General features: G+C 52.6%; 1 protein-coding gene across 8 annotated transcripts in view; it reads right to left on the bottom strand.

Moving 5' to 3' along the window:
- Positions 1 to 20,694, bottom strand: part of LOC101932947 (lysosomal alpha-glucosidase-like) — a 26,031-nt gene continuing 5,337 nt past the window's right edge. For 6 of the 8 annotated variants that reach the window (XM_008164691.4, XM_065560057.1, XM_042853158.2 and 3 more), the window contains 19 exons: positions 15,330 to 15,870; positions 14,868 to 15,013; positions 13,442 to 13,607; positions 11,924 to 12,020; positions 10,490 to 10,609; positions 10,073 to 10,191; positions 9,853 to 9,984; positions 8,580 to 8,690; positions 7,400 to 7,513; positions 6,778 to 6,862; positions 5,930 to 6,047; positions 5,447 to 5,580; positions 4,802 to 4,953; positions 4,383 to 4,531; positions 3,787 to 3,928; positions 2,890 to 2,988; positions 2,315 to 2,479; positions 1,749 to 1,895; positions 1 to 1,045 (listed from right to left, as the gene is read on the bottom strand). In XM_008164691.4, coding sequence (XP_008162913.2) covers positions 983 to 1,045; positions 1,749 to 1,895; positions 2,315 to 2,479; positions 2,890 to 2,988; positions 3,787 to 3,928; positions 4,383 to 4,531; positions 4,802 to 4,953; positions 5,447 to 5,580; positions 5,930 to 6,047; positions 6,778 to 6,862; positions 7,400 to 7,513; positions 8,580 to 8,690; positions 9,853 to 9,984; positions 10,073 to 10,191; positions 10,490 to 10,609; positions 11,924 to 12,020; positions 13,442 to 13,607; positions 14,868 to 15,013; positions 15,330 to 15,860 — 2,790 coding nt within the window. In that variant the 5' untranslated portion in view covers positions 15,861 to 15,870 and the 3' untranslated portion in view covers positions 1 to 982. Of the gene's footprint in view, positions 1,046 to 1,748; positions 1,896 to 2,314; positions 2,480 to 2,889; positions 2,989 to 3,786; positions 3,929 to 4,382; positions 4,532 to 4,801; positions 4,954 to 5,446; positions 5,581 to 5,929; positions 6,048 to 6,777; positions 6,863 to 7,399; positions 7,514 to 8,579; positions 8,691 to 9,852; positions 9,985 to 10,072; positions 10,192 to 10,489; positions 10,610 to 11,923; positions 12,021 to 13,441; positions 13,608 to 14,867; positions 15,014 to 15,329; positions 15,871 to 17,496; positions 17,647 to 20,694 lie in introns of those variants that run through there. The other 2 variants (XM_008164690.4, XM_008164689.4) reach the window with 2 other exon arrangements.

The raw sequence follows: 20,694 nt of genomic DNA on the forward strand, positions 1-20,694 counted from the left end.
TCACCTCCATTCGCCTTTATTCATCTCAGACAGAGCAGCACCAACAGGAGCGGTCGGGGCCTTTCCCTAACCTCTCCCAGCACCACCACCCAGGTCACAGCCGGACCCGGCTCTGGGCAGCTCTCAGCTTCCTTCTGAAAATCCCACTACTGTCGCTAGCGCTCAGGCTGCTCCCGCGGTGACATGTGGGTCTGGTGGGCCGAGGGGTGGAGACCCAGGGCCCCCATGGAGCCCTGTGTACGCTGGCACTGCCAGCAGTGCTTCCTTCCCCACCCCCCGTGTGCTGCAGTACTGTCTGTGACGCAGGGACATGTGGCTGGAGAAAGGTCAGCGCTGACACAGCCTGCTGGTTGTGCAGCACAGCACCAGCACCACCCCCACCTCCCAGCATGCTGACGCCATCTGGGATGCACCGTGCCAGCAGGTTGTGAAAGCTGGGGCACGGGAGACATTGGTGTGCTGGGGTTGGGAGACAGGCGAACAGACTCGCTGACCAGAGCCTCTCACCAGCCCCCCAGAGCCACAGTCCTGGGCATGGGACAGCCGAGTCTTTAAACATAAACCCTGTGTCAAGGGCCAAGGCAGAGAGCATCTTCAGCGGAACTCGGGGGCATTGGCAGGGCAGAGGTTTTGGCTCTCACTGCCCGGCAGGTGTAGTCCCGTGGGGAAAGGCGAAGGCAGGACAGGGAGAGCCAGGAAAGGCAGGCTGTGCAGCCCGGCTGAGCTCGGGCACGAAGCAGCTGTGGAATCCAGAGACTATGTCCAAACCGATGTGGGCAGGAGGCAGCCCTGAGCTGGGACACACAGCCAGCCAGCAGTGGCCCAGAGCGGCACCCCGCAGCCGGGGCCTTGGTGGGTGTGCGCACGCACACCCATGCACAGAAGCACACCTCTATCCCCACGCCCACACAGACACACATGGACGGATGGAGAAGCCTCCAGAGCCCAGCTCCAGCTCAGCCATCCCAGGCGCGTGCGGTGGTCACAACCAGCGGATGGAAAATCCCTGGCTAAGGTTGAGGTTGAGGTCGCTCACCGTGAGAACCTGCAGTAGAGGGAGAAACTCAAGCTCAAAGTGGGACGCGGGGACCCCATGCAGCACACAGCGCCGGGCTGGGCGCACACCCCCATCACAGCTGGAGCATGCTCCGTGCTGCCCCATGACGTGACAGCCGATGGTCGGGAGGGGGGCAGAGCAGACTGGCGCTAAGGGGAGCCCTGAGCTAAGGGGCAGAGCAGGGCAGGGTAATGGGCTAGAACAACCTTCAGCATCTGCACCTGCCCACTCAGTGAGCACCTCCAAGTGCAAACAACGAGCTGAGCTCACAGCTCCGCTGGAGAGGGGCCCATGCAACTAGCCCCCTGGGGCACGGGAATGGAACCCAGGTGTCCTGACTCCCACTGCCCTGCTCTAACCACTAACAGCCCTTCCCCTCTCCTGGTTCCCTCCGCTCAGCACACAGGCCCTGTGCAGAGCAGGGAGCAGCACCAGGCACTCTCTGGGTAACTCCCAGACTGGGGGCTCAGAGGGCGGGGCGAGGCCAGCTGCCAATGGGCAGCAGAGGAAGAGGCTGAAGTGCCTGCCCTTCTGCACGGCCCAGCCAGAGAGCCTGACAGCAACAAACTCACGACCGCAGGACAGAGCCATGACCCTGCCAGAGCCAGAGCAGAGCGTGTGGCTTGGGGAAGGAGCCGGTCGTCGCTGGGCGGGGGAGGGGCATACCAGGTGCTGGCGGGGGCTGGGTTACCTGGTTGTCCAGGTAGGAGAAGGGATTCTCTTTGCCGTTGACAGTGACCCTGCTGGGCTTCTCCCGGACCCCATAGACACTCAGCACGTCCACAGTGATGTAGGTGGCTTCCACGTTGGCGTGAAGGACAGTGGAGGTGAAGACGTTCTAGGCGAGATGCCGAAAGGTGGGGCCTGCTGTCGCCCAGACTACGTGGGCACCGGTAGCCATGGCTACAGCACCCGCCCCCACGCCCAAGAGCAGCCCCAGCCCTCCACTGCTCCTGTTGGCCACGGCCTGGCTATCACATAGTCCCCGCCCCCAAGTGTGCAATTCCAGCTGCTCTGGCCCCCAGCCCCTCAGGCACTCAGCCCAGCACTCTCCAGCAGAGGGCACCGGCCACAGGCCCCAATCCCAGCTCCCCCGGCTGGCCAGGTCCAGAGACCCGAGGAGGATGCTGTACCATCTGCACCCCCACAGTGGGCCAGGCAGCTCCAGCTGTCTGGGGCCAGAGCAGGCCTGTGGCTCGGGGGGAGGGGGAGGGGAGGGACACAGCGCATTCCACCCCCGAGACGGGGGCCCCCTACCTGCGTGACGTTGAACACCAGGTAGGAGTAGTCACCCCTCTCGAAGGTGTCCAGGCTCTCGCCGTCATCCCAGAAGAGGTCCCCCCAGGCGCTGGCATTCTGGGACAGGGCTGCGATCAGGCGCAGGGGGTTCCCACTGCTCACCCAGCTGGTGCTCCCGGGTTTCTGGGGTTCAAGAGAGCAACTGCTGAGACCAGGCACTCCGCTGAGGGCTCCAGGTGTAGAGGACCGGGCATGAGGCAGGCCATGGCAGTGAATACACCATGGAGTGGAGACAATGGCCCAGACAGCACGGATCCTGCCCCCGCCCTCCCACCAGTTGGTGCCAAGGGAGGCGCCTCAGGAAAGCTCCTGACCCGGACCCCGAGGAGCGTCACCTCCTCAGCTGCAGCACGGAGACCAGCCCTGCCAGGGCAGCCTTCCGGTGCTGCAGACTGTCCCGCGCCTCCTGGGCAGGGCAAGCCACTCTCCTGACGTGCCCCGGAGCTGGGCAGCAGGCAGCCAGATGCAGGGATCTGGAGTGTGGGACAAGGGTTATTCCTGTGCTCCAGGTGCAGCAGGGGGAGCAGCCTCACCTGGGTGGGGAGAATGACGCCCTCCCGGACGTGCAGGTTGATGTGGTCCAGCGGAGCAGCCATCTTCAGGCTCTCCCCACTGCTGTTCAAAGAGGAGCCCTGCAGAGGCAGCGACAGACACACGGGGTGTGGGCAGCAGGGTGGGCAAGAGGGAGAGGCCGTCTGCCCACGGGTCTGGAGAACCACCCTCCCACCCCCCGAGGCCACGGGCACCAGCCAGGCCCATATCCACCACACACAGGTGGCAGGGGGAGAGCAGGCCACAGGCCCTGGGACTCATACACAGCACAGGCCATGGGCACTGGCGCATCCCACACCCACCACACACAGGGCTGGGGGAGCACAGAGGCCGGAATGCAGAGGCGGAAGCACGGAGGCAGAAGCACAGAGGCGCACGGGGCAGAGGCAGCACAAAGGCGGGAGCACAGACACTCACAGGACAGGAGGGCATGCTCAGAAACGAGGCTGTGGCCATAACCGTTTCCTGCAGTCTCTGATGGTGGCAATAGTGCCCACCTGCTCGTCTGTGGGTGACTGTCTGGGAAGGACCTTCTCTGACCCTCTGATTCCTGCTCTCCTCAATGGCCAAGCCCAGAGGACAGGACTGGAGGCTATTGTGAGCTTCCATCCCAGGGAAGAGCAGATCGACAGGCAGGGCAGGTTGGAGGTGCACTGGCCACTCCTGCCCCCCTCCCTCCCCACAGCCCACCCCATCCCCTCTGGCACAGAGATCCATGCCTGCTCTGATTTCTGATGCAGACGGCACCCCGGTTGCTTTCACAGGCTGCAGAGCTCTGTCAGGTGAGGGGCCCTTTGCAGCCGGGGTCTCCATACCCCTTGGGTAGGGGAATGCACAAATCCACCTTGTCCCGCCTCCCAGCATGCACTGCTCCTTACCGTGTAGTAATCGTACCACACCCCTCTGGGGAAGTAGCCAATCACAGAGTCCACTCCAGGCTCCAGCACAGGCGTCACCAACAGGCTCTGCCCCCACAGAAACTGCTTGTCAATCGAGTACGTGATCACGTCCTGTGGAAACCTACAACGGGAAGAGGGCACCTCGGAGCTGAGCTGCTGATGCCACTGACCTCTGGGCCCTGCAGTCTGAACTGGACCAGTGCCCCCAAACTGGCATTCAAGCCACAGCACAGTCACTTTCCACTCGCTGCCTGCACCTCAGCATCAACGGGGTGGCACCTGCCTGTAGATTAGTGGCACCATGGTCTGTGACTTCATGCCTGCTTGTAGATCCATGGCATCAGCTCTCAGGATCCTGCCTGTGGGTCAGAAGGGCAGGGGCCAGGCCCACGCACAGAAAGGAGTGGAGGGGCCCACGGATCAGAGGGTGCCCGCCAGGGGAAGGGAGGCGGGCTGTGCTCCCCTGGGGGAGGGGAGGGAGGCAGGCATGCCCACCAGGGGTCTGGGGGCCATGCCCTCCCATGGATTGCCTGTGGGGCAGGAAACCATCCATAGCTGTAAGAGGAGTTTCTTACTCAAAGAACAAGGCTCGAGCGACGGTGTGGCCCTGCAGGTGTGCCCGGTGGAAGAGCGTGTAGAGGAAGGGCAGCAGGGCGTAGCGCGTCAGCAGCACCTCCTTCACGGCCGTCCGCGCCACCGAGCCGAACGCCACCGGATCCTGGGCCTGGGCAGGCCAGACAACCAGAGTGTAAACAGGCAGGACAGATGGACAAACGGGCTCTACCAAGAGTCTGTCCCAGGGAGCTGCGGAGAACGGACGACCAACACCCCTTGCCCGCTCCCAGCAGCAACCATCCCCCTGTCCCCACCTAACAGTGACCTCTCTGTACTGCTCTGGGCCCTTCCCCCATTTGAATGCAGCCCTCTGGGGACAGCATCAGCCCTGGAGCCCCCTACAGGTGCTGCCGTCCCTTGGGAGGGGCCCCCCTGTTACCTTTTCATTCTGGGTGTTGTGGTTTCGGGAGAAGGGGTAGAAGGCTCCAAGCTGCATCCAGCGGGTGCATAGCTCCTCCGAGGTGGTGCCTGAGAACCCACAGATGTCCGCCCCAACCAGCGGGATCCCAAAGAGATTGAAGCTCAGCACCCCTGCACACACAGAGGCATGGAGTCCAGAAGCAGCCAGGGACACCTGGAGACGATCTCCCCTGATCCTCCTCGGGACAACACTCAGACCAATGCCCCGTGCTGTTCCCTTGTACAGACTGTGACACGTACACGCCTGGGGACATGCCTGGGAGGAGGGGCTACGTCTCACCCACCACAGGACCAAACAGCTGCCACGATGCCTGCGAGCTGGCAGCCGGCTCCCATCACAGCCAGTCCTGGAGCTGGGAGCAGGCTCCAGACCCTCGGCTGCCCTCCCAGACAGTAACAGGGAAAGGCCCCATCTCAATTACAGGCCAGCAGTAAGGTGCAATTTCCCGTGGCTCTTTAATGGAGGAGCCGCTGCCCAGCACGTGGGAAGGGAGGAGCCATCATGACCAGGGAAGACGCAGGCCAGTCTCTGAGGGTGATCCTGTCCCCAGCGGGTGAAGGTTAGTATCTGAGAGGCCTGCCTGTTGCCAGGAGAGCCACTCACCTGGGACGGACCAGTACATGTCCTTCCACTTGCTCCTGTTGTCACCGAGCCAGTGTCCCGAGTACCTGCCCTGGCTGGGGAAGGTGGAGCGAGAAATCACAAGCGGGCGTTTCCCTCGGATCTGGATCAAGGCGCTGGAAAACAAGGAGGAGACTTGGGCACCGGGACCAGGCGGGGGCAGCTGTGAGACTCAAAACCAAGGGCATAGCCAGTGCAGTGACTCAGGGCAGCAGCCAGTCCCTGCTCCACACCCAGTGCAGCTCTGAGACCCAGCCACAGCTTGGCAAGGCGAGGGAACCCGGATCAGGGGTTCAAACCTCAGCTTGGAGCCATTGCGCTGGGGACAGACCAGCCCCCTGCGGGCGGGACGCCTCACGCTGGTGTCTCGGACACAGTTCTGTGGAGCCGTTCATTGACGCGGGGCTTGAACCTGCTCACTGGAGGCGCTGGGCCAACACACGCCCAGCAAGCACTGGCCATTACCTAGCTGTGGCTTTGGCTTCCATCAGCCCGTAGAGGTTGTGGAGGTTGTAGTGCATGGAGGCGCTCTGCTTCGCCGAGGCACACACGGTCTTTGCAGAGAGGGACCCGCCCAGCACGGCTGATGGGGAGGGAGAGAGGCTGTGAGAAGAAGTGTTGTGCAGCGAACACCTGCACCCAGACACAGCTACCTGTGCCTCACACACTATTCAGTAGCCTCGGGGCCAGATCTCCAGGCTGCTCATATCCCATCCCATCTCCTAGAACTGGAAGGGACCTTGAAAGGTCATTGAGTCCAGCCCCCTGCCTTCACTAGCAGGACCAAGTACTGATTTTGCCCCAGATCCCCAAGTGGCCCCCTCAAGGATTGAACTCACAACCCTGGGTTTAGCAGGCCAATGCTCAAACCACTGAGCTATCCCTCCCCCGAGGGAGGTACAAAGGAGCTAGATTCTGGCCATCAGCAGCCAGTGAGGAGCCCCGCACTGGCATAAAGCCGACAGAGCTAGTAATGGTTCCTGTGCCAGCTGTCTCCCTGGGCGGGTATATCAATGGTTAGGTTCCTTAGTCAACACTTAAGGGCTAAAACTGGTCATGCAGGTGTCTGAATACACAGTTAGGTTCCTGGGTTTGAAACCTGAGCCCATGTGCTGGGAATGCTGTGCTAAAGGCATGTCAGAGAACAGACAGCACACATGCATATGTACACTTACACACCTGTACACATATACAGAGGCTAAAACCTGTGGGTCAGATGAAGCCATGGTGTAGGTAGGCCCAGCTCCCAGTGGCACCAAAGGAAGTTACACCTGCTTACACCAGCACAGCCTATATTTTATTTCCCCTCTTACCAGGCACGTAGGGAGGGTTATCAAGTTCCCCTGGGGAACAGCCATCCACTGACCCGTCCTTGAAGTCGGATGGTTCATTCATGTCCTAGACAGAGAAAGTCAAGTTGAAATTTCATTCATAGGGTTTTGGTGATTATCAAGCTGGGAGCTGATCTCTTCTCAGAGACCAGACGCTGCTCACCTACACCCCCACGGGACCAACCACGTGGCCAAAGCCACAAGGACCCAGTGGGACTGCTCCATGGTTGTCTTTGCTTCTTGAGCCATTCAGAGCTGGAGTCCTAATCCACCCCTGGACTTGGGAAGCTAACTGCATCGTGGTCCTGACCTGTTAAACTCCAGCATGTTCAGTACCTGGAACAAGGTGCAGCCTAGCGCCCTTTTATCCAGCGTAGTGAAAGTTTACACTGGACGCACATGACACGTGTCTCCCAGTGTATACGTGCCTTCAGGGACACAGAGCTTGTCAAGGACAAGGAAACTGGAAAAACAGGAGCTCAGAGAGGTACAAAAGCTTCAGGGATAAGTGAGACATACACTATGCTGGGGGGAACATGAGGGAGTAGCTTGGAGAGCCCCTGCCTTTGTAGCTCAGACCCAGCAGAGGTAAGGAGGAACTTACGATCCAAAGCCCATCAAAGGGGACGCGAGCATGGAACCGGTTCAGATTCTCCAGCCACCACTGGTAAGTGTCTGGGTTGGAGAAGTCAGGGAAAGCAGTGAGGCCAGGCCACACCTATGGAAAGGCCAGAAAATAACACATTCTGTGAACCTCTCATTGGCCAACTGCACCAAGGAACAGAGCGCGTTCAGGGAATCACAGCCTATTGTACACCTGCAAAGCTGGCAGTCCAGCCGCCCTCCACCTGTTAACGCACCACTGACCTTCCTATCGGCCACTGGTGGCTGGGGCTGGAGACTTAGCCTGGTCCACTTTTGAAATTCCACCTTCTCCCCTGCAGAGAAGGTGGAATTTAAAATGCAGATGGTGAACGGGCAGCACTGCTGCTGAAAAGCCCATTTGATTTTTCCGGTTCAGCTTGAATATTCTAAGGTGCCAGTAGTAACAATGGGACCGATGGTTCTTTAAATATGGGACCCGATTCTTCCCTGCCTTGCACCCTGGGTAATTCTTTACACATGTGCAGAGCAAGCACAAACCAGGTGTAAAGTACCACCCTGCTCAGAGGGAGGGAAGGGTCTGGATTTCACAGCACTTTACACCCATGGGGAATCAGGCCCATCATTTTTAGCATAACGATCCATCTGTTCTTCCCAGTGCTTTTCGAACTTTCTTGAAGTATTGAAGAGAGACTGAGAGGTGTGCCGTAGGAGCCCATAATTTAGAAGCCTAGGGTGAGTTGGATCAGAAATCACACTGGATTGTGGGTAATAAATGGAGCAACACACTGGGGGCTATTTTTCATCATTCCGGAAATAGGGAGAAATTCAGAAAATCAGACTGACAGATTCTGACTTCACTTATGTTCACGTGACTCCTCTGATCCCAAGAGGTCACTCTGGGGTCACACAGGGGTGAGATCAGAATCCGGCTCAGTATTTTCCCCACACAGCCTATTCAGCCCTCTTTACAGAAATGAAATTCCCAGTGATGTCAATACACTTAAGGAGAGACTCAGGCCCAGAGCACACAGGACAGAAAGGTCACTTGACCATTATTTTTATGATTTTACCCTTAACAACTCTAGGGTTGAAATCTTGGTCTCACGGAAGCCAATGGCAAAACTCCCATAGATTTCTGTGGGGTCAGGATTTCACCCGAGTGGCTCCCCCCATCTTACCTGTCCAATCAGCGTTTGCCCCTGAGTGGTATTTATGAATATGCCACGTCTCAAGCCTTCATCGTAAGGCCAATAAGAACCAGGAGGATTAGTGCTGCTGATCCCAGGATCCTGGAAACATATGGGACAGGTTACATTCTCCCCCCAGTGTCCATGAAGCCTCACCGATATACCCCAAGTAACTCAGAGAATAGCTTACTGGTCCTGGGAGCCCTGGCCCACCAAACTAGGGTTGACTAAAGCTCACATGTTACTGCCAAATTGACCAAGAGGAACAGAAACTTGCTGCAGCATTTCCACTTGTGAGAAAGAATGTTGTATAAAGTGTCACTTCTCCAAGAATCAAGGGTTGGGTTAGAGAGAGAGATTTTTTTTTGTGGGGGGGAGGGGGAGAAGGGAGGAAAAGAGGGGGAAGGCCCCAGAAGTCCAAGGACAGGAAGCATCATCTCACAGCAATGCTGAGTATATGGCCAATGGAACAGCAATGAGTGGAATCACTCCATTAGACCAGGGGTTCTCAACCTTTTCCATTCCAGGACCCCCTCTTCCATCAAGCTGGGGTCTCGATGGAACCTGCCTCCCATTTACCAGTATAGGAGGGGCAGGGAGGCGATGACCTGGTCACAAACCCAAGGTTGAGAACCCATGAATCAGACTGATTGACAGATAACTGCATCGGTTTTTCCTTGTGTGATTGAGACATGGGGAGGTTTACACGCAGAGCAGACAGGAAGGCAGCGGGATAACCCTGGACCTGTTGCTAGAGCTCGCCCGCAGAAAAGGGGGAAATTCCAAAGGCCGTGCTCATGGATTCCAGCAGGGGTCCTAGCCACTCCTCCCAAGCAGAGGCCTGTGTGAGGCCAAAGCAGAGAGGGATAAGGGGGTGGGGGAGGGGATAAGGAGAAGGTCACAAAAGTACCTGATGCTCTTTCAGGCTATTGCTCAAAGCCAAGCATCATACTTGTTCGGAGGGTAAGGCATATGCTAAAAACTAAAGGGCCATATCCTCAGCTGGTGTAAATCAGCATAGTTCTGTTGGCATCAGCACCAGCGGAGGCTCTGTGCCAAAATGTTGCTCACTGAAATAGACAGAAGCAACTCGTATGGTGGGGAGCCTGACCCCTCATGGAGCAGCGAGTAGCTCCTGCTCTTGTTTGTATTTGCAAGGCGAACATGTCTCACATACCGACTGTGGCTGCATCTGCCTGAAGTTTTAGAAACGAAAACAGCCCTAGCATAGAATTCAGGAAGAAGGTCAGAGAAGTCAGTATACCAGGATCATGACGTAGTACTGGCCATGCTTGTGAAGGTCTTCAACCAACTGCGGGAGGGTGTCAAACTTCTCGGGATCAAAGGTGAAGTCCCGGTACCCTTCCATGTAATCAATATCATTCCACTGAGCATCCTGCAAAGAAGAGATGCAGAATTGCATGGTGTGGAAATGCTTCTGCGGAGCCGCCTAGCCTCCTCTGGACAGCAGGTATTTATTTTACCTGTGGTATCTGATAATTCCTCATGGCTTTCACAATCTGCCAGGTTGCATTGCTTGTCCCATAGCCCCAGCGGCAAAGATGGAACCCCAGCCCCCAGAAAGGTGGCATGGCAGGGAAACCTGGAACAACACAATTGGAACGGAGACAATGACGAACTTGGCAACCCTGATGGAGGCGGTAATGACTAGGGCAATTCTGAATGAGAGGGAGGATCTGGTGGAGATGAGGAAGAGGCAACACCCCTGGTGGCGTAGGACATCACGATGAATCTGGTGAGACAGGTGTTAATGTATAAATGTGAGGGTGATGGCAGTGGATGGAGATGCTGGACATGTCTAAGCATACAAAGGAACGGATATTCAACAGGCTGTCTTGGGGGTGAGATGCACAGAGAATGGCTGGGGTACTGATATTTACCTATCACCTGCTGGTACTGTTGGATGACCATGTTGGGATCTGGACCCAAGAAGATGTAAAAATCCAGAACTCCTCCAATGGTTCTCCAGGTCAAGGCAGGAGCTGGCTGCAGAGCCACCTCTTTGGAAAGTGACAGAATAGAGACAATGAAACAGTGGTCCAATGCCTAAAGCATGAAACGGGGTCAGAAGTCCTGACTTCAAATCATGGCTCTCCCACAGACAAATGTGACCATAGGCAAAAATACATGTCTATAGCCCTGTGCCTCAATTCCCCATCTGTAAAGTGGGAGTAATAGCACCTCCATATCGCACAGGGTTCTGAAGGCTTAAAGGCTGCAGCGTGATTTGATATCACTGGATTTCAGGTGCAAGAGACGTGCAAAGGATTATTACAAAATCTGTTTTCTAGACCTGATAAGTGTGGCGTTCTCACCGTTTCCATTCCAGAACTAAACCCAATAGTGCTTTCTGTCTCTGTAGTGTAGAACCCATTCCAGAGCCCACAGAACTGAATGATAAATGAAGAGCTGAACGTGAGAGCGAGTTTCTGTTGGACTAAGGGCTTTGCTGGAAAGGGTGCATTGTATGCGGGAGTTCTCACACCTCCGATACAGTTGGCGCGTTTTCACAGCACTTCCCTGCACAGTTATTCTTGGGAGTTTTATTGCAATAAAACGTACACAGCTGGAACGAACGTGGCACTGGCGTGAGGCGCCTCATAACATAAGGGTCCCAGATGGCACTAACAGGGCACTGGTGTAAAGAACCTCACGGTGTCTGTGTCCTTGCTGACATTGGCCTGGCGCTACCATCAGGAAGCTCACCCTGCTGGAGTCCTGGCTCGTACCAATATGCCATCAGTGAGAGGATGCTCACAGTTCTGGAGTCCCAGCTGGCATCAACAGCTTTATAGCAGCTCCCCGTGGAAGCCACAGCTGGCATCAGCAGGGTACAACTGTGAGAAAAGCAGCCAGCAGATTTATATCCCTGCTGCGCCAGAAGTCGCACTCTCCATAGTTAAAGGGCAGAGATATCAGAGGAGAACCGGGCTGGACCAGGGGCATGAGAGAAGCTGGCTTTTCAGACTACAATCCAGCAGCTGCCTGTGTGGTTAAACCGCTTGACAGTTGCTAAAGAGCCTAAGTTTAGCCAGGAAACAGATGTCTGGCTCAATAAAGGGGCCACGAAACCACATCTTTCTCTTTTACTGCTTCTCTTTGCCACGAGTTCCTGAACTGCCACTTCAGGTCAGTCCCCCCACCCGGTCAGCTCCAGCTCCCAAAACCAGCAGGCCCCTTTTCTAGTGATTAGGAATAGCACCAAAATCTATGAGATGCCACCGTCAGGGCATGCAGGCTGGTGAAGCAGGGGGCTTCCCTTGGCAGGTCCTGAACACCAGCTCCACCCCAATGTAGCATAAGAAAGCACGTACCCATTGCATTGCTATTCAGGAGGAAAACACCATGAGCAGCTCCCTCTTCCTCCATCAGCAGGTAAAATGGGTGAGCTCCATAGAGGTTGTATGACTCCTGCACACAGAAGTTGTCTGATAAGAGACTTGTTTTCAATACGTCAGGGTCACCCAAAGGAAAGCGGAATGGATAACAAGGGAGGTGTCTAAGGAAGGAGAGTTATGAGCCATGGGGAGCAGTTGACAGATGCCTTCTGGACCCTCTTGGCTCAGTGTAATTTAGATCTATCTTGAGTAGGCATGTCAGTTCTGGTCACCCATATGTAGGACAGTCGTGATCAGCCTGGAGAGAGAGGGGCAATGGGCAGCCAGGATCATTGCAGAGTTTGCATCTGAAGGCCAAAGGGGCTTGGCGTATTCTCAGCAAAGAAGAGCAAAAAAAGAAAAAAAAACGGAAGCTACTGTAATAGAAGGGATCGGTGATGGAGTGGGACAGGATGAGCTACAAAGGGCCTTCTAGAAGGCATCTTAAAGCAAGGGAATTATGCATAAATAGGGCAGCCAGGCACAACTACCATACTTCTCTCAAAGTGGCAAAGATACAAATGGCTGCCATGTGAGCCCATGGCAACAGATTAAATAAATCCATGTATGGGACACAGTCATCTTTAAACAGAGCTAGAGGGGAGTGAAGGACACAAAGGTAAAACAGGGCGAGAGAAACCCAAAGGGAAGAGATGTTTCCTTCCTATGTGACCCAAGTTTGCTGGGTCTCAGCTCCATCCCCAATGGCCCGTGTCCCACACCGAAAGGAACTCTGCTCAGATGGGGAGTGTCTGTTAACACAGACCCCAGACTAAGCTGGTGAGGTGTTTCAATAGCCTGTGGGGATTCAAGAGTCCTCTGCTGCTGAGTGGAGAGGTCGCCTTTGAACCTGATCAAAGGTAAGGAAGATTTCATATCCCAGCATGGCCTTCCTGTAACCCCTCATGTTAACCACAGAGAGGGGCAGGGGGAAGCCCATGTACCGAGGGCTTCCTTTGCATGTTAAAGACTTAACAGACACCATAACATTCTTGGCCTGCCCACATCTCAGTTACTCGGGGTCTAAAACACTCATCAGAGCTCTGTCTTCCTCCGAGACTCACCCAGCTCTGCTGAAGGAGTTGCCAGTAGTCAGAATCCACCCATCACACTCCTGAGGGAACTGGGAAGAGGTAAAACATCTGTGCACCAGAGTGGCATAGAGCCATTCCCAGAAGAGGGGCATTCTCTGCTCTAGAGGGGAGAGGATGGGCTGCCAAACCAGCACAGGAGGGGACTCGCTACACCAGAGCACAGAGGGGTCATGTGTCTGTTCAGAAATAACCTGATGCCGGGTTCTGACCTGGGCTATGGAAGGAAGCAAATGCAGTTCTTGTATGTAAGGCAGCTGTGCAGGTTGGACCTGTTACACTAAAGGGAACCTTTGACGGGCAACAGTGGAGTTGAAATAGCAAGACTCTGGCCCTGCACGCATCACTGAGGGGACAATGGTACCGTGGGAGGGACATCCCGGGCCCACAGCGTCAGGGTGCTCCAGTCCAGGCTGTGCAGGAAGCTACTCCGATGCTCCCCGAGGCCATAGAGGAATTTGGAAGGGAGGATGGTCGAAATCTGGAGAAACTGGTCAGCGAAGATCAAGGGAGCCACGGTCGTGTTTAACCTGGACGGGTGGCGGGAGGGGTGTGAGAGAAGATACAAAAGTGGGCAAGAAGCAGGATGAGGGACAGAGCAGGAGCAAGGGAAGGACAGAGCAAGAGAGGACAAATATCATTAAAACAATGTCAGTCTGCTCCTCTGCTGCTGCTAATAGTAATCACGGCACCTTCCTTCCAGGATCTCAAACTTCTGCACAAACTAGAGATCACCCACCCCTGGCGCACAGACTCCTAGATTCTGTTACAAATTCCATGGCTCAGCAATTTGAGTGAACTCTCCTATCCCAGCCAAATGCAGAGCCAGGGCACAACCTGGCCCAAAGGTCAGCATGACTCAGTCTGATCCAGAGGTTAGGTTTCAAGTCAAGGTGCCAAGAAAAGTCTCCTCAGAGATTATATGTAACCCTCTACGCAACAGAAACAACACAGGAGTGAGATTTCCTGATTGTCTAATCACCAGCAAACTACTCCCAAGAGGACCAGGTTAGCAAACGCACAAAGTTTTAAACAACAGTAAAATAAGGAAAGGGTGGTGTATCTGAGCTCTTCTCTACATACCCCGTCCTACTAGAACTGGCTACATGCTTAAGGGTGTGGGCACAATGCCACTGAATGGATCTGTACATACTTAAACTGGGATGGCATTTGGCCCTTCCCCCAGCAAATCCTGTGTGAGTGTGAGAGAAAAGAGCCAAATTTACAGCCCTCACACTGATTTCTTCCCCAGAATATTTGGCCCCAGTCCAAACTTGCACCCAACATGCCACCTGGTGTGCAGCGTAAAAACAATACCACTTAGCACTTACACAATGCTTTGCACTTGGAAGGCACCAGACAATCACTAAGTCATTAACACATTACGCAAATAAGCACATGGTAAATGCAGAAGGACAGACTCTTCTCCTCACCGTACCAAGCCACATCAAGACCACGTTAACCAAGTTCCCAGAGTCAACCCTGCATTCTTTCTACCCAGGCCCAGGAAGTGCCCATCCCCACGGTATCTGAAACCTCAGTTCTTGAGGAAGAGGGAGAACAGCTGTCTCCCTCAGCCTACAGGGCATGCTGACACAGCAAAGCTCATGCTCTTCCCGCCCAAACCCAGGTGAATAAACCAAGCAGGTGGGAGTCTTGGGCTTAGGAGAGGAGAGAGACAGTTCCCTCCTCCCTGCTAGCTTCAGCTCTGTGGTGCCCCCACAGGTGGAGCTAACGGGCGGGGTCAGCTGCTGAAGTTGGAGAGAGAGAAGAGGAGGGTGAACTCTTACAGCACAGCGCCAGAGGCTCTCCGCCTCAGCAGCAGACCAAAAGGCTCCTTGGAGAACTCCAGGCTGTATACGGGATTCTCTGCTTTCTTCATTGCCCGAGGAACCTCCAGGGGGACTTCAAATCGAGGGCTTGTGGAATCCGTGATCTACAAAAGGAAGAAAACATGTCTTAAAAACAGCAAAGCAGGAGGCAAAGGAGTGTTTAATTGCCTCAGAGGGGCGACTTGACAGCAAGCTAAACTCAGCAACAGCTAGTGCCAGGGGGATACAGCTGCCGTGTCTGGCTTGACATGATGGGACCCTAGACTGAGACATAAGATGGGTTCTACTGCTTGTCAGGGGCCAGTGTGAGCCAGCAGAGACCAGGGGATTTAGTTAGCCGGACTGAGAGGCCCTACCTGGGACACTTCTAGGCCTGGAGGCCTTGGCGAGAAGGGACACAGACCAGAGAAGGCAGCTCACCTTGATGTGTAACCGAGTGTCTGTTTCAAACTCCACGCTCAGCTGCAGCCTCTCAATGTCTCTGGGATAATAGGCCTTCACCTTCCTCCTCAGCAAACCCACCATTCCCAGCTCAGTCTGGTTCAGGCTCTCCAGAGTGTAGCTGGGGAAGTCAGGGGGGTAAAAGCACCAGGGCACTCCGCTCCTGCTCCCCAAAGGCTGGTCACATTCAATAAAGCAGCACCCCCTGCTCTCACAGAGCTCTTTTGTCACCACCACGTTCCTCTCAGGGTAGCAGTCAAAGCGGAGAGGCTCAGGGACAGCGCTGCATTTCTCCAGGGGCGTCTGTCCATGCTGGCTCCCAGACACCTGTCTGAGCATCCACATGGTGACTCCACTCAGCAGGCCAGCTACAATCATCAGCAGGCCAACACCCAGCCACCAAGTGGACAACTTCTGAAGGCAGGGCGGCTTCCCATCAATGCTCTCTTCTTCAGCATAGGATTCTGTAGGCTGTGGGATGTCTGTTGCCAGCTTTTGGTAGGACTTCATCTTCCATGTGCTAAAATGAGGGAGGGAATAAAGCACCAAATGAAGGAACTGGCAGAGAAAATCCTACCCTACTGATGAGATTCTTCCACAGGAGAATAATCATCATGAAGAATAAGCGATATCAGACCATGCCATGGCCCTGAGGTTGAATTTCCCTGCCTTGTCTTGCTGCCTGCTCACTGTTTTTCACAATAATGTTAGTGCAACATACAATCACAGCAGCTCTGGTCATTGGTCCCTTTGCCGTAATACTTGCATTGTGCAGAACATACAGAATAACTCTTTTCAGAAGAACTCTGTTCTTCTTTTTGAGAATAACTCTTGACTCTGGAAACGGGTTTGAAGGTGGAAAACAGGACCTTGCCCTACTTGATCTGCTGCTCAGTGCTCTGCCTAATATAGGGCCAGGCCCTGCACAGGTTCACAGGGTTGGGAGACTCTACCAAGAGCTCTCCCGTACACATTGTACAAGGAACAGCTGCTGTTTAAGTCTGCATTCTCACGGAGCACCTTGAGCACTACCAGCAGAGGTAGCTAGCCTCCTGCACAAGCTGACAGACCAAAGCCAGAGAAGTGGCGACACACACACACACACTCTCTCTCTCTCTCTTCTAAGGATGTTGCGGCTGTTACTCCAATGTGTGCTCTCCAGAGATATTCCGGCTATTTCTGAGTTTAGGGAGCCATAATGTTTCCAGGATCTGTTATATGGGCTGAGCCCAGCTCCACCCACCCTACCACAGCTGTGGTTTCTGAGCCACATGAGATCCTTGTGAGGTGCTGAACATGCTCAACTCTTACTGAAAACAATTGGCGTTGAGGATCTCCAGCCACCTGGAGTACTGGACCTTTACATTGTAAAATCTTTGGGGCAGGGAACGTGCCTTAGCTCCATCCCATTATAAATGACTAAAGAACTATTTTGGAAATCTCGCATACAAACATCTTCTCTGGGGCCTCCTTGCAAACAAAGGGCTTTTCTGAGCTGCTACTGCCACTGCAGGAAAGGGAGAGATCTCCCAACACCTTAAACTACAGCCATTATTTCTCTAAACCGTAGATACGTATATATACTAATTCAAATGCTTTTCACACCAAATCTGCATTCTGCAGGCAAAACAAAGGCACGGAGAAATTACTTTTCTTGATGTACAATCAAATATTTTATGTAATATATACACTGCAGTAGCACCAAGATGCCTCAATCAAGTCGGGCCCCAGTTTGCTAGGTGCTGTACAACCGTATAATAAAAGACAGTCCCTGCCCCATAAAGCTAAGCAGCTTTATTTAATGCATATTCCCCAAGACACTCAGGGCCACCTTGTCTATTGACTCCGTTAATACAGTCATATGCCAATGCAAAACTCTGCAGCTGCACGTGCAGATATTTGCATGAACAAACAGGTTGCTAAAATGCTGTAACCTGATCCATGCACCAAATGCCCCTGGACATGTATAAGCGCAGGGGTTCACAGGTGCAAACAGACTTTGCCTGCCACCTCAGTGGAGGCTGGTGGAACACAGGACCCCAAATTGTTATTTGAACGGATCACTATGAACATTTGGTATTAAAAATCCCCCCTGCCAATGCACTGGACCACCATTTCTCTCTCTGGAAATCTCTGCTGAACATACTTAGCTATTTTGCTCTCCCCGCCTCTGATCCGGTGAGAGCTAAGAAGCTTACACACACCTGTCTCCTCTTGACATTGTGGTTTCAGGAAGACAGTGAGGTCTCCCAGCTTGCAGCACTTCATGCCTGCTGTACCATAAACCTCCTAAAATAAGCCCAGCACATGGTTTCTACCACTTCAGTCTATTAGCAGCGCAAGAGTCCTAACTTCCTGTACATGCCTTGGGTACCTAAGAAAGTTAGATTATTAGAACTTTGAATATAAACAAAAAGCATTCAGTAGAAATAAAGCCATATTCTTATCAATTATGTCATACCAAAGTTTATTAGGAGCTTTTCCCTTGTCTGAGTTCAGTGGGAACTTCTAGAAAGGATTTCAAAGCCCATTACAAAAATGGCTAGGCATTATTATCCGCATTTCACAGAAAAGTCGTGGCTTACCCAAGGCCACATAGTGAGTGACGATACCAAGAATAGAATCCAGGTTTCCTGACTCCTAGCCCAACATCTTATCCATAGGACCTTGCTGCCTCCCCTCTATAAATAAGATAGACAGATATAGACTGTGTCAGAATATACCTGTGTGTGTCCACACCCCACGCACTACTGTAATCATCCTTGTGAGGTTTCATTTAAAAACTCATAATTTGCTGGTCATTATGGCCCCACAGGTATGGTGACCAGACAGCAAATGTGAAAAATTGGGATGGGGATGGAGGGTAATAGGAGCCTACATAAGAAAAAGATCCAAAAATCAGGACTGTCCCTATAAAATCAGGACATCTGGTCACCCTACCCACAGGCCTCTGGAAGTCAGCATAATTTAGATCGGCCATGTTGTGGCTGGGAATGACCCAACACTCAATGGCCCCATGATGTGGGAGCACAAAGATGACTAAAAACCTGCCTTTGAACCCTCATCTCGAGCTGTATCTTGGCTCTTTAGACCTCTTTAGCTGTATGTGTGCCCTTGGACCATGGTCTGTAGCACAGTAGTTAGTCTATTGCAGGTTTTGAACACGCTTTGTAAATTTGTGAGGTTTGACAGAAAGCAGCACTGATCCTGTTAGACAGTAGCTTTATTTTAGCAGTACTGCAGCTTTAGCCAGCCTAGCTAAGTCAGTTCAAAAAGGATGTGATTCTTAAAGTCATGGGATACCCAGGAGAGGGAAAGAGGAGAAGCTGAGAACCAGCTCCCTGATTTTTCCGCCTCAGCAAAGGTTAGAGTAGCCTAGGGATGCTGTAATTTGTACTTCCTGACTATGGTTCCATAGGGACCACATATCAGCAGGGGGATAGCCAGAGCACTGTGTGGTCCAGCCATTTCCCCACCCTGCTCTCAATATGTCCCCTAAAATAGGGCTGTGAGGAGGGGAGATGTAGGAGCTGGGTACACTGGCTCTGCACCAGAGGAATCCCCAACGGGAAATTAAAGGTGCTCCTTTGCACCGCCTGGGTAGCGCAAAGGGAGTGGCACAAAGCAAAGAGTCTGGCTTAAAATATTGATTGCAGCCCCTAGATCTTTTTTTGAAATAATATGTTTGGCCCACAGGTTGAAAAGGATTAATATCACTAGCTTAGACAGAGACAGTTTCAAACATTGTTACAAGACCAAGTGCAGAGACAGACTGAAAGTCTGGTTTTAAAACACCCAGCCTTTCCTATGTTCTAGTTCAGGGATTCTCAGCCTTTTTTGTTCTAAGGCCCCACACAACATGCAATAAAAACTCCATGGTCCACCTGTGCCACAACTGCTTTTCTGCATTCAAAAGCCAGCGCCAGTGTTAAGGGATAGCAAGCAAGGCAGTTGCCTGAGGCCCCTTGCCACAGGGCCCCACACAAAACTACATTGCTCAAGCTTCGGCTTCAGCCCTGAGTGACGGGGCTGAGGGCCCTGGGCTTCAGCCCCAGGTGGTGGGGCTTCTGCTTTCTGCCCTGGGCCACAATGAGTCTAATTCTGGCCCTGCTTGGTTGCACCCCCTGAAACCTGTTCACGGCCCCCTGATTGAGAACCACTGTTCTAGTTAAAAGAACAGGAGTACTTGTGGCACCTTAGAGACTAACAAAGACAGACATCATCTTCCTTTTCGTACAGATACAGACAGACATCATCTTCCTTTCCGTACAGATACAGACAGACATCATCTGAAATTTATTTGAGCATAAGCTTTCATGGGCTAAAACCCACTTCATCAGATGCATGCAGTGGAAAATACAGTAGGAAGGTTTTTTTTATATATATACACACACACACACACACACACAAACACAACATGAAAAAATGGGGGTTGCCCTATCAACTCTAACGAAGCCAATCGATTAAGGTGGGCTATTATCAGCAGGAGAAAAAAAAACTTTTGTAGTGATAATCAGGATGGCCCATTTCAAACAGTTGACAAGAAGGTGTGAGTAACAGTAGGGGGAAATTAGCATGGGGAAATCGTTTTTAGTTTGTGTAATGACACATCCACTCCCAGTCTTTATTCAAGCTTAATAGTCTCTAAGGTGCCACAAGTATTCCTCGTTCTTTAAAGTCATTGACTACATGAGACTCTCGCTTCTTTAAAATGAAAGCTGTTTCTAGCCCTCATGGTTACAAAGAAAAACTTAACATGAATCTTAACGGTTCAAAAAGCTGAAGACAAATCAAAAGAACCCAACATTTATTATATATTAAAAATCTCATGATTTTTGAGACTTGATTTATAATTTTTTGAACACTAGAAATTGGCAATATTGATGACATTGCTACAGGATAACTGGATTAACCCTGCTGGCCACCATTGGCATTTCAGAGTCTCTTGACTCCAGCAAATAAAGAAAACAATCGATTGTAAAATTTCACCCCTTTCTATTATTGCTGTCCCAGATTGTATCTTGTCTCTCTCTGCTGCAGTAGTTGCTCATAAGAGGAGGGAACTTAAAGTTTTCTAAGAACTATGTAAACTAAGATCTCATTTTCTCTTACTAGACTCCGGTCTGATATATATGTAGTTAGGCTTGACAGAATTCAATGTTTTTAATATAATTTCAATGGATAATATCAATATTTATTTTTAAGCATTTTTAAATCTTTTTATTAGCTTAATTTTCACAGTAGCACAAAATTGTGGGTTTCATGCTTTTTGTTTCAAATTTTATCAATTTAAATTTTCCCAGTTGTGGGAAATTCAGGCGAAGACAATTATCTAATGACAGTA

The sequence above is a fragment of the Chrysemys picta genome, chromosome 10 (genome assembly GCF_011386835.1).
Source record: "Chrysemys picta bellii isolate R12L10 chromosome 10, ASM1138683v2, whole genome shotgun sequence".
In the NCBI taxonomy this organism is placed as follows: Eukaryota; Metazoa; Chordata; order Testudines; family Emydidae; genus Chrysemys; species Chrysemys picta.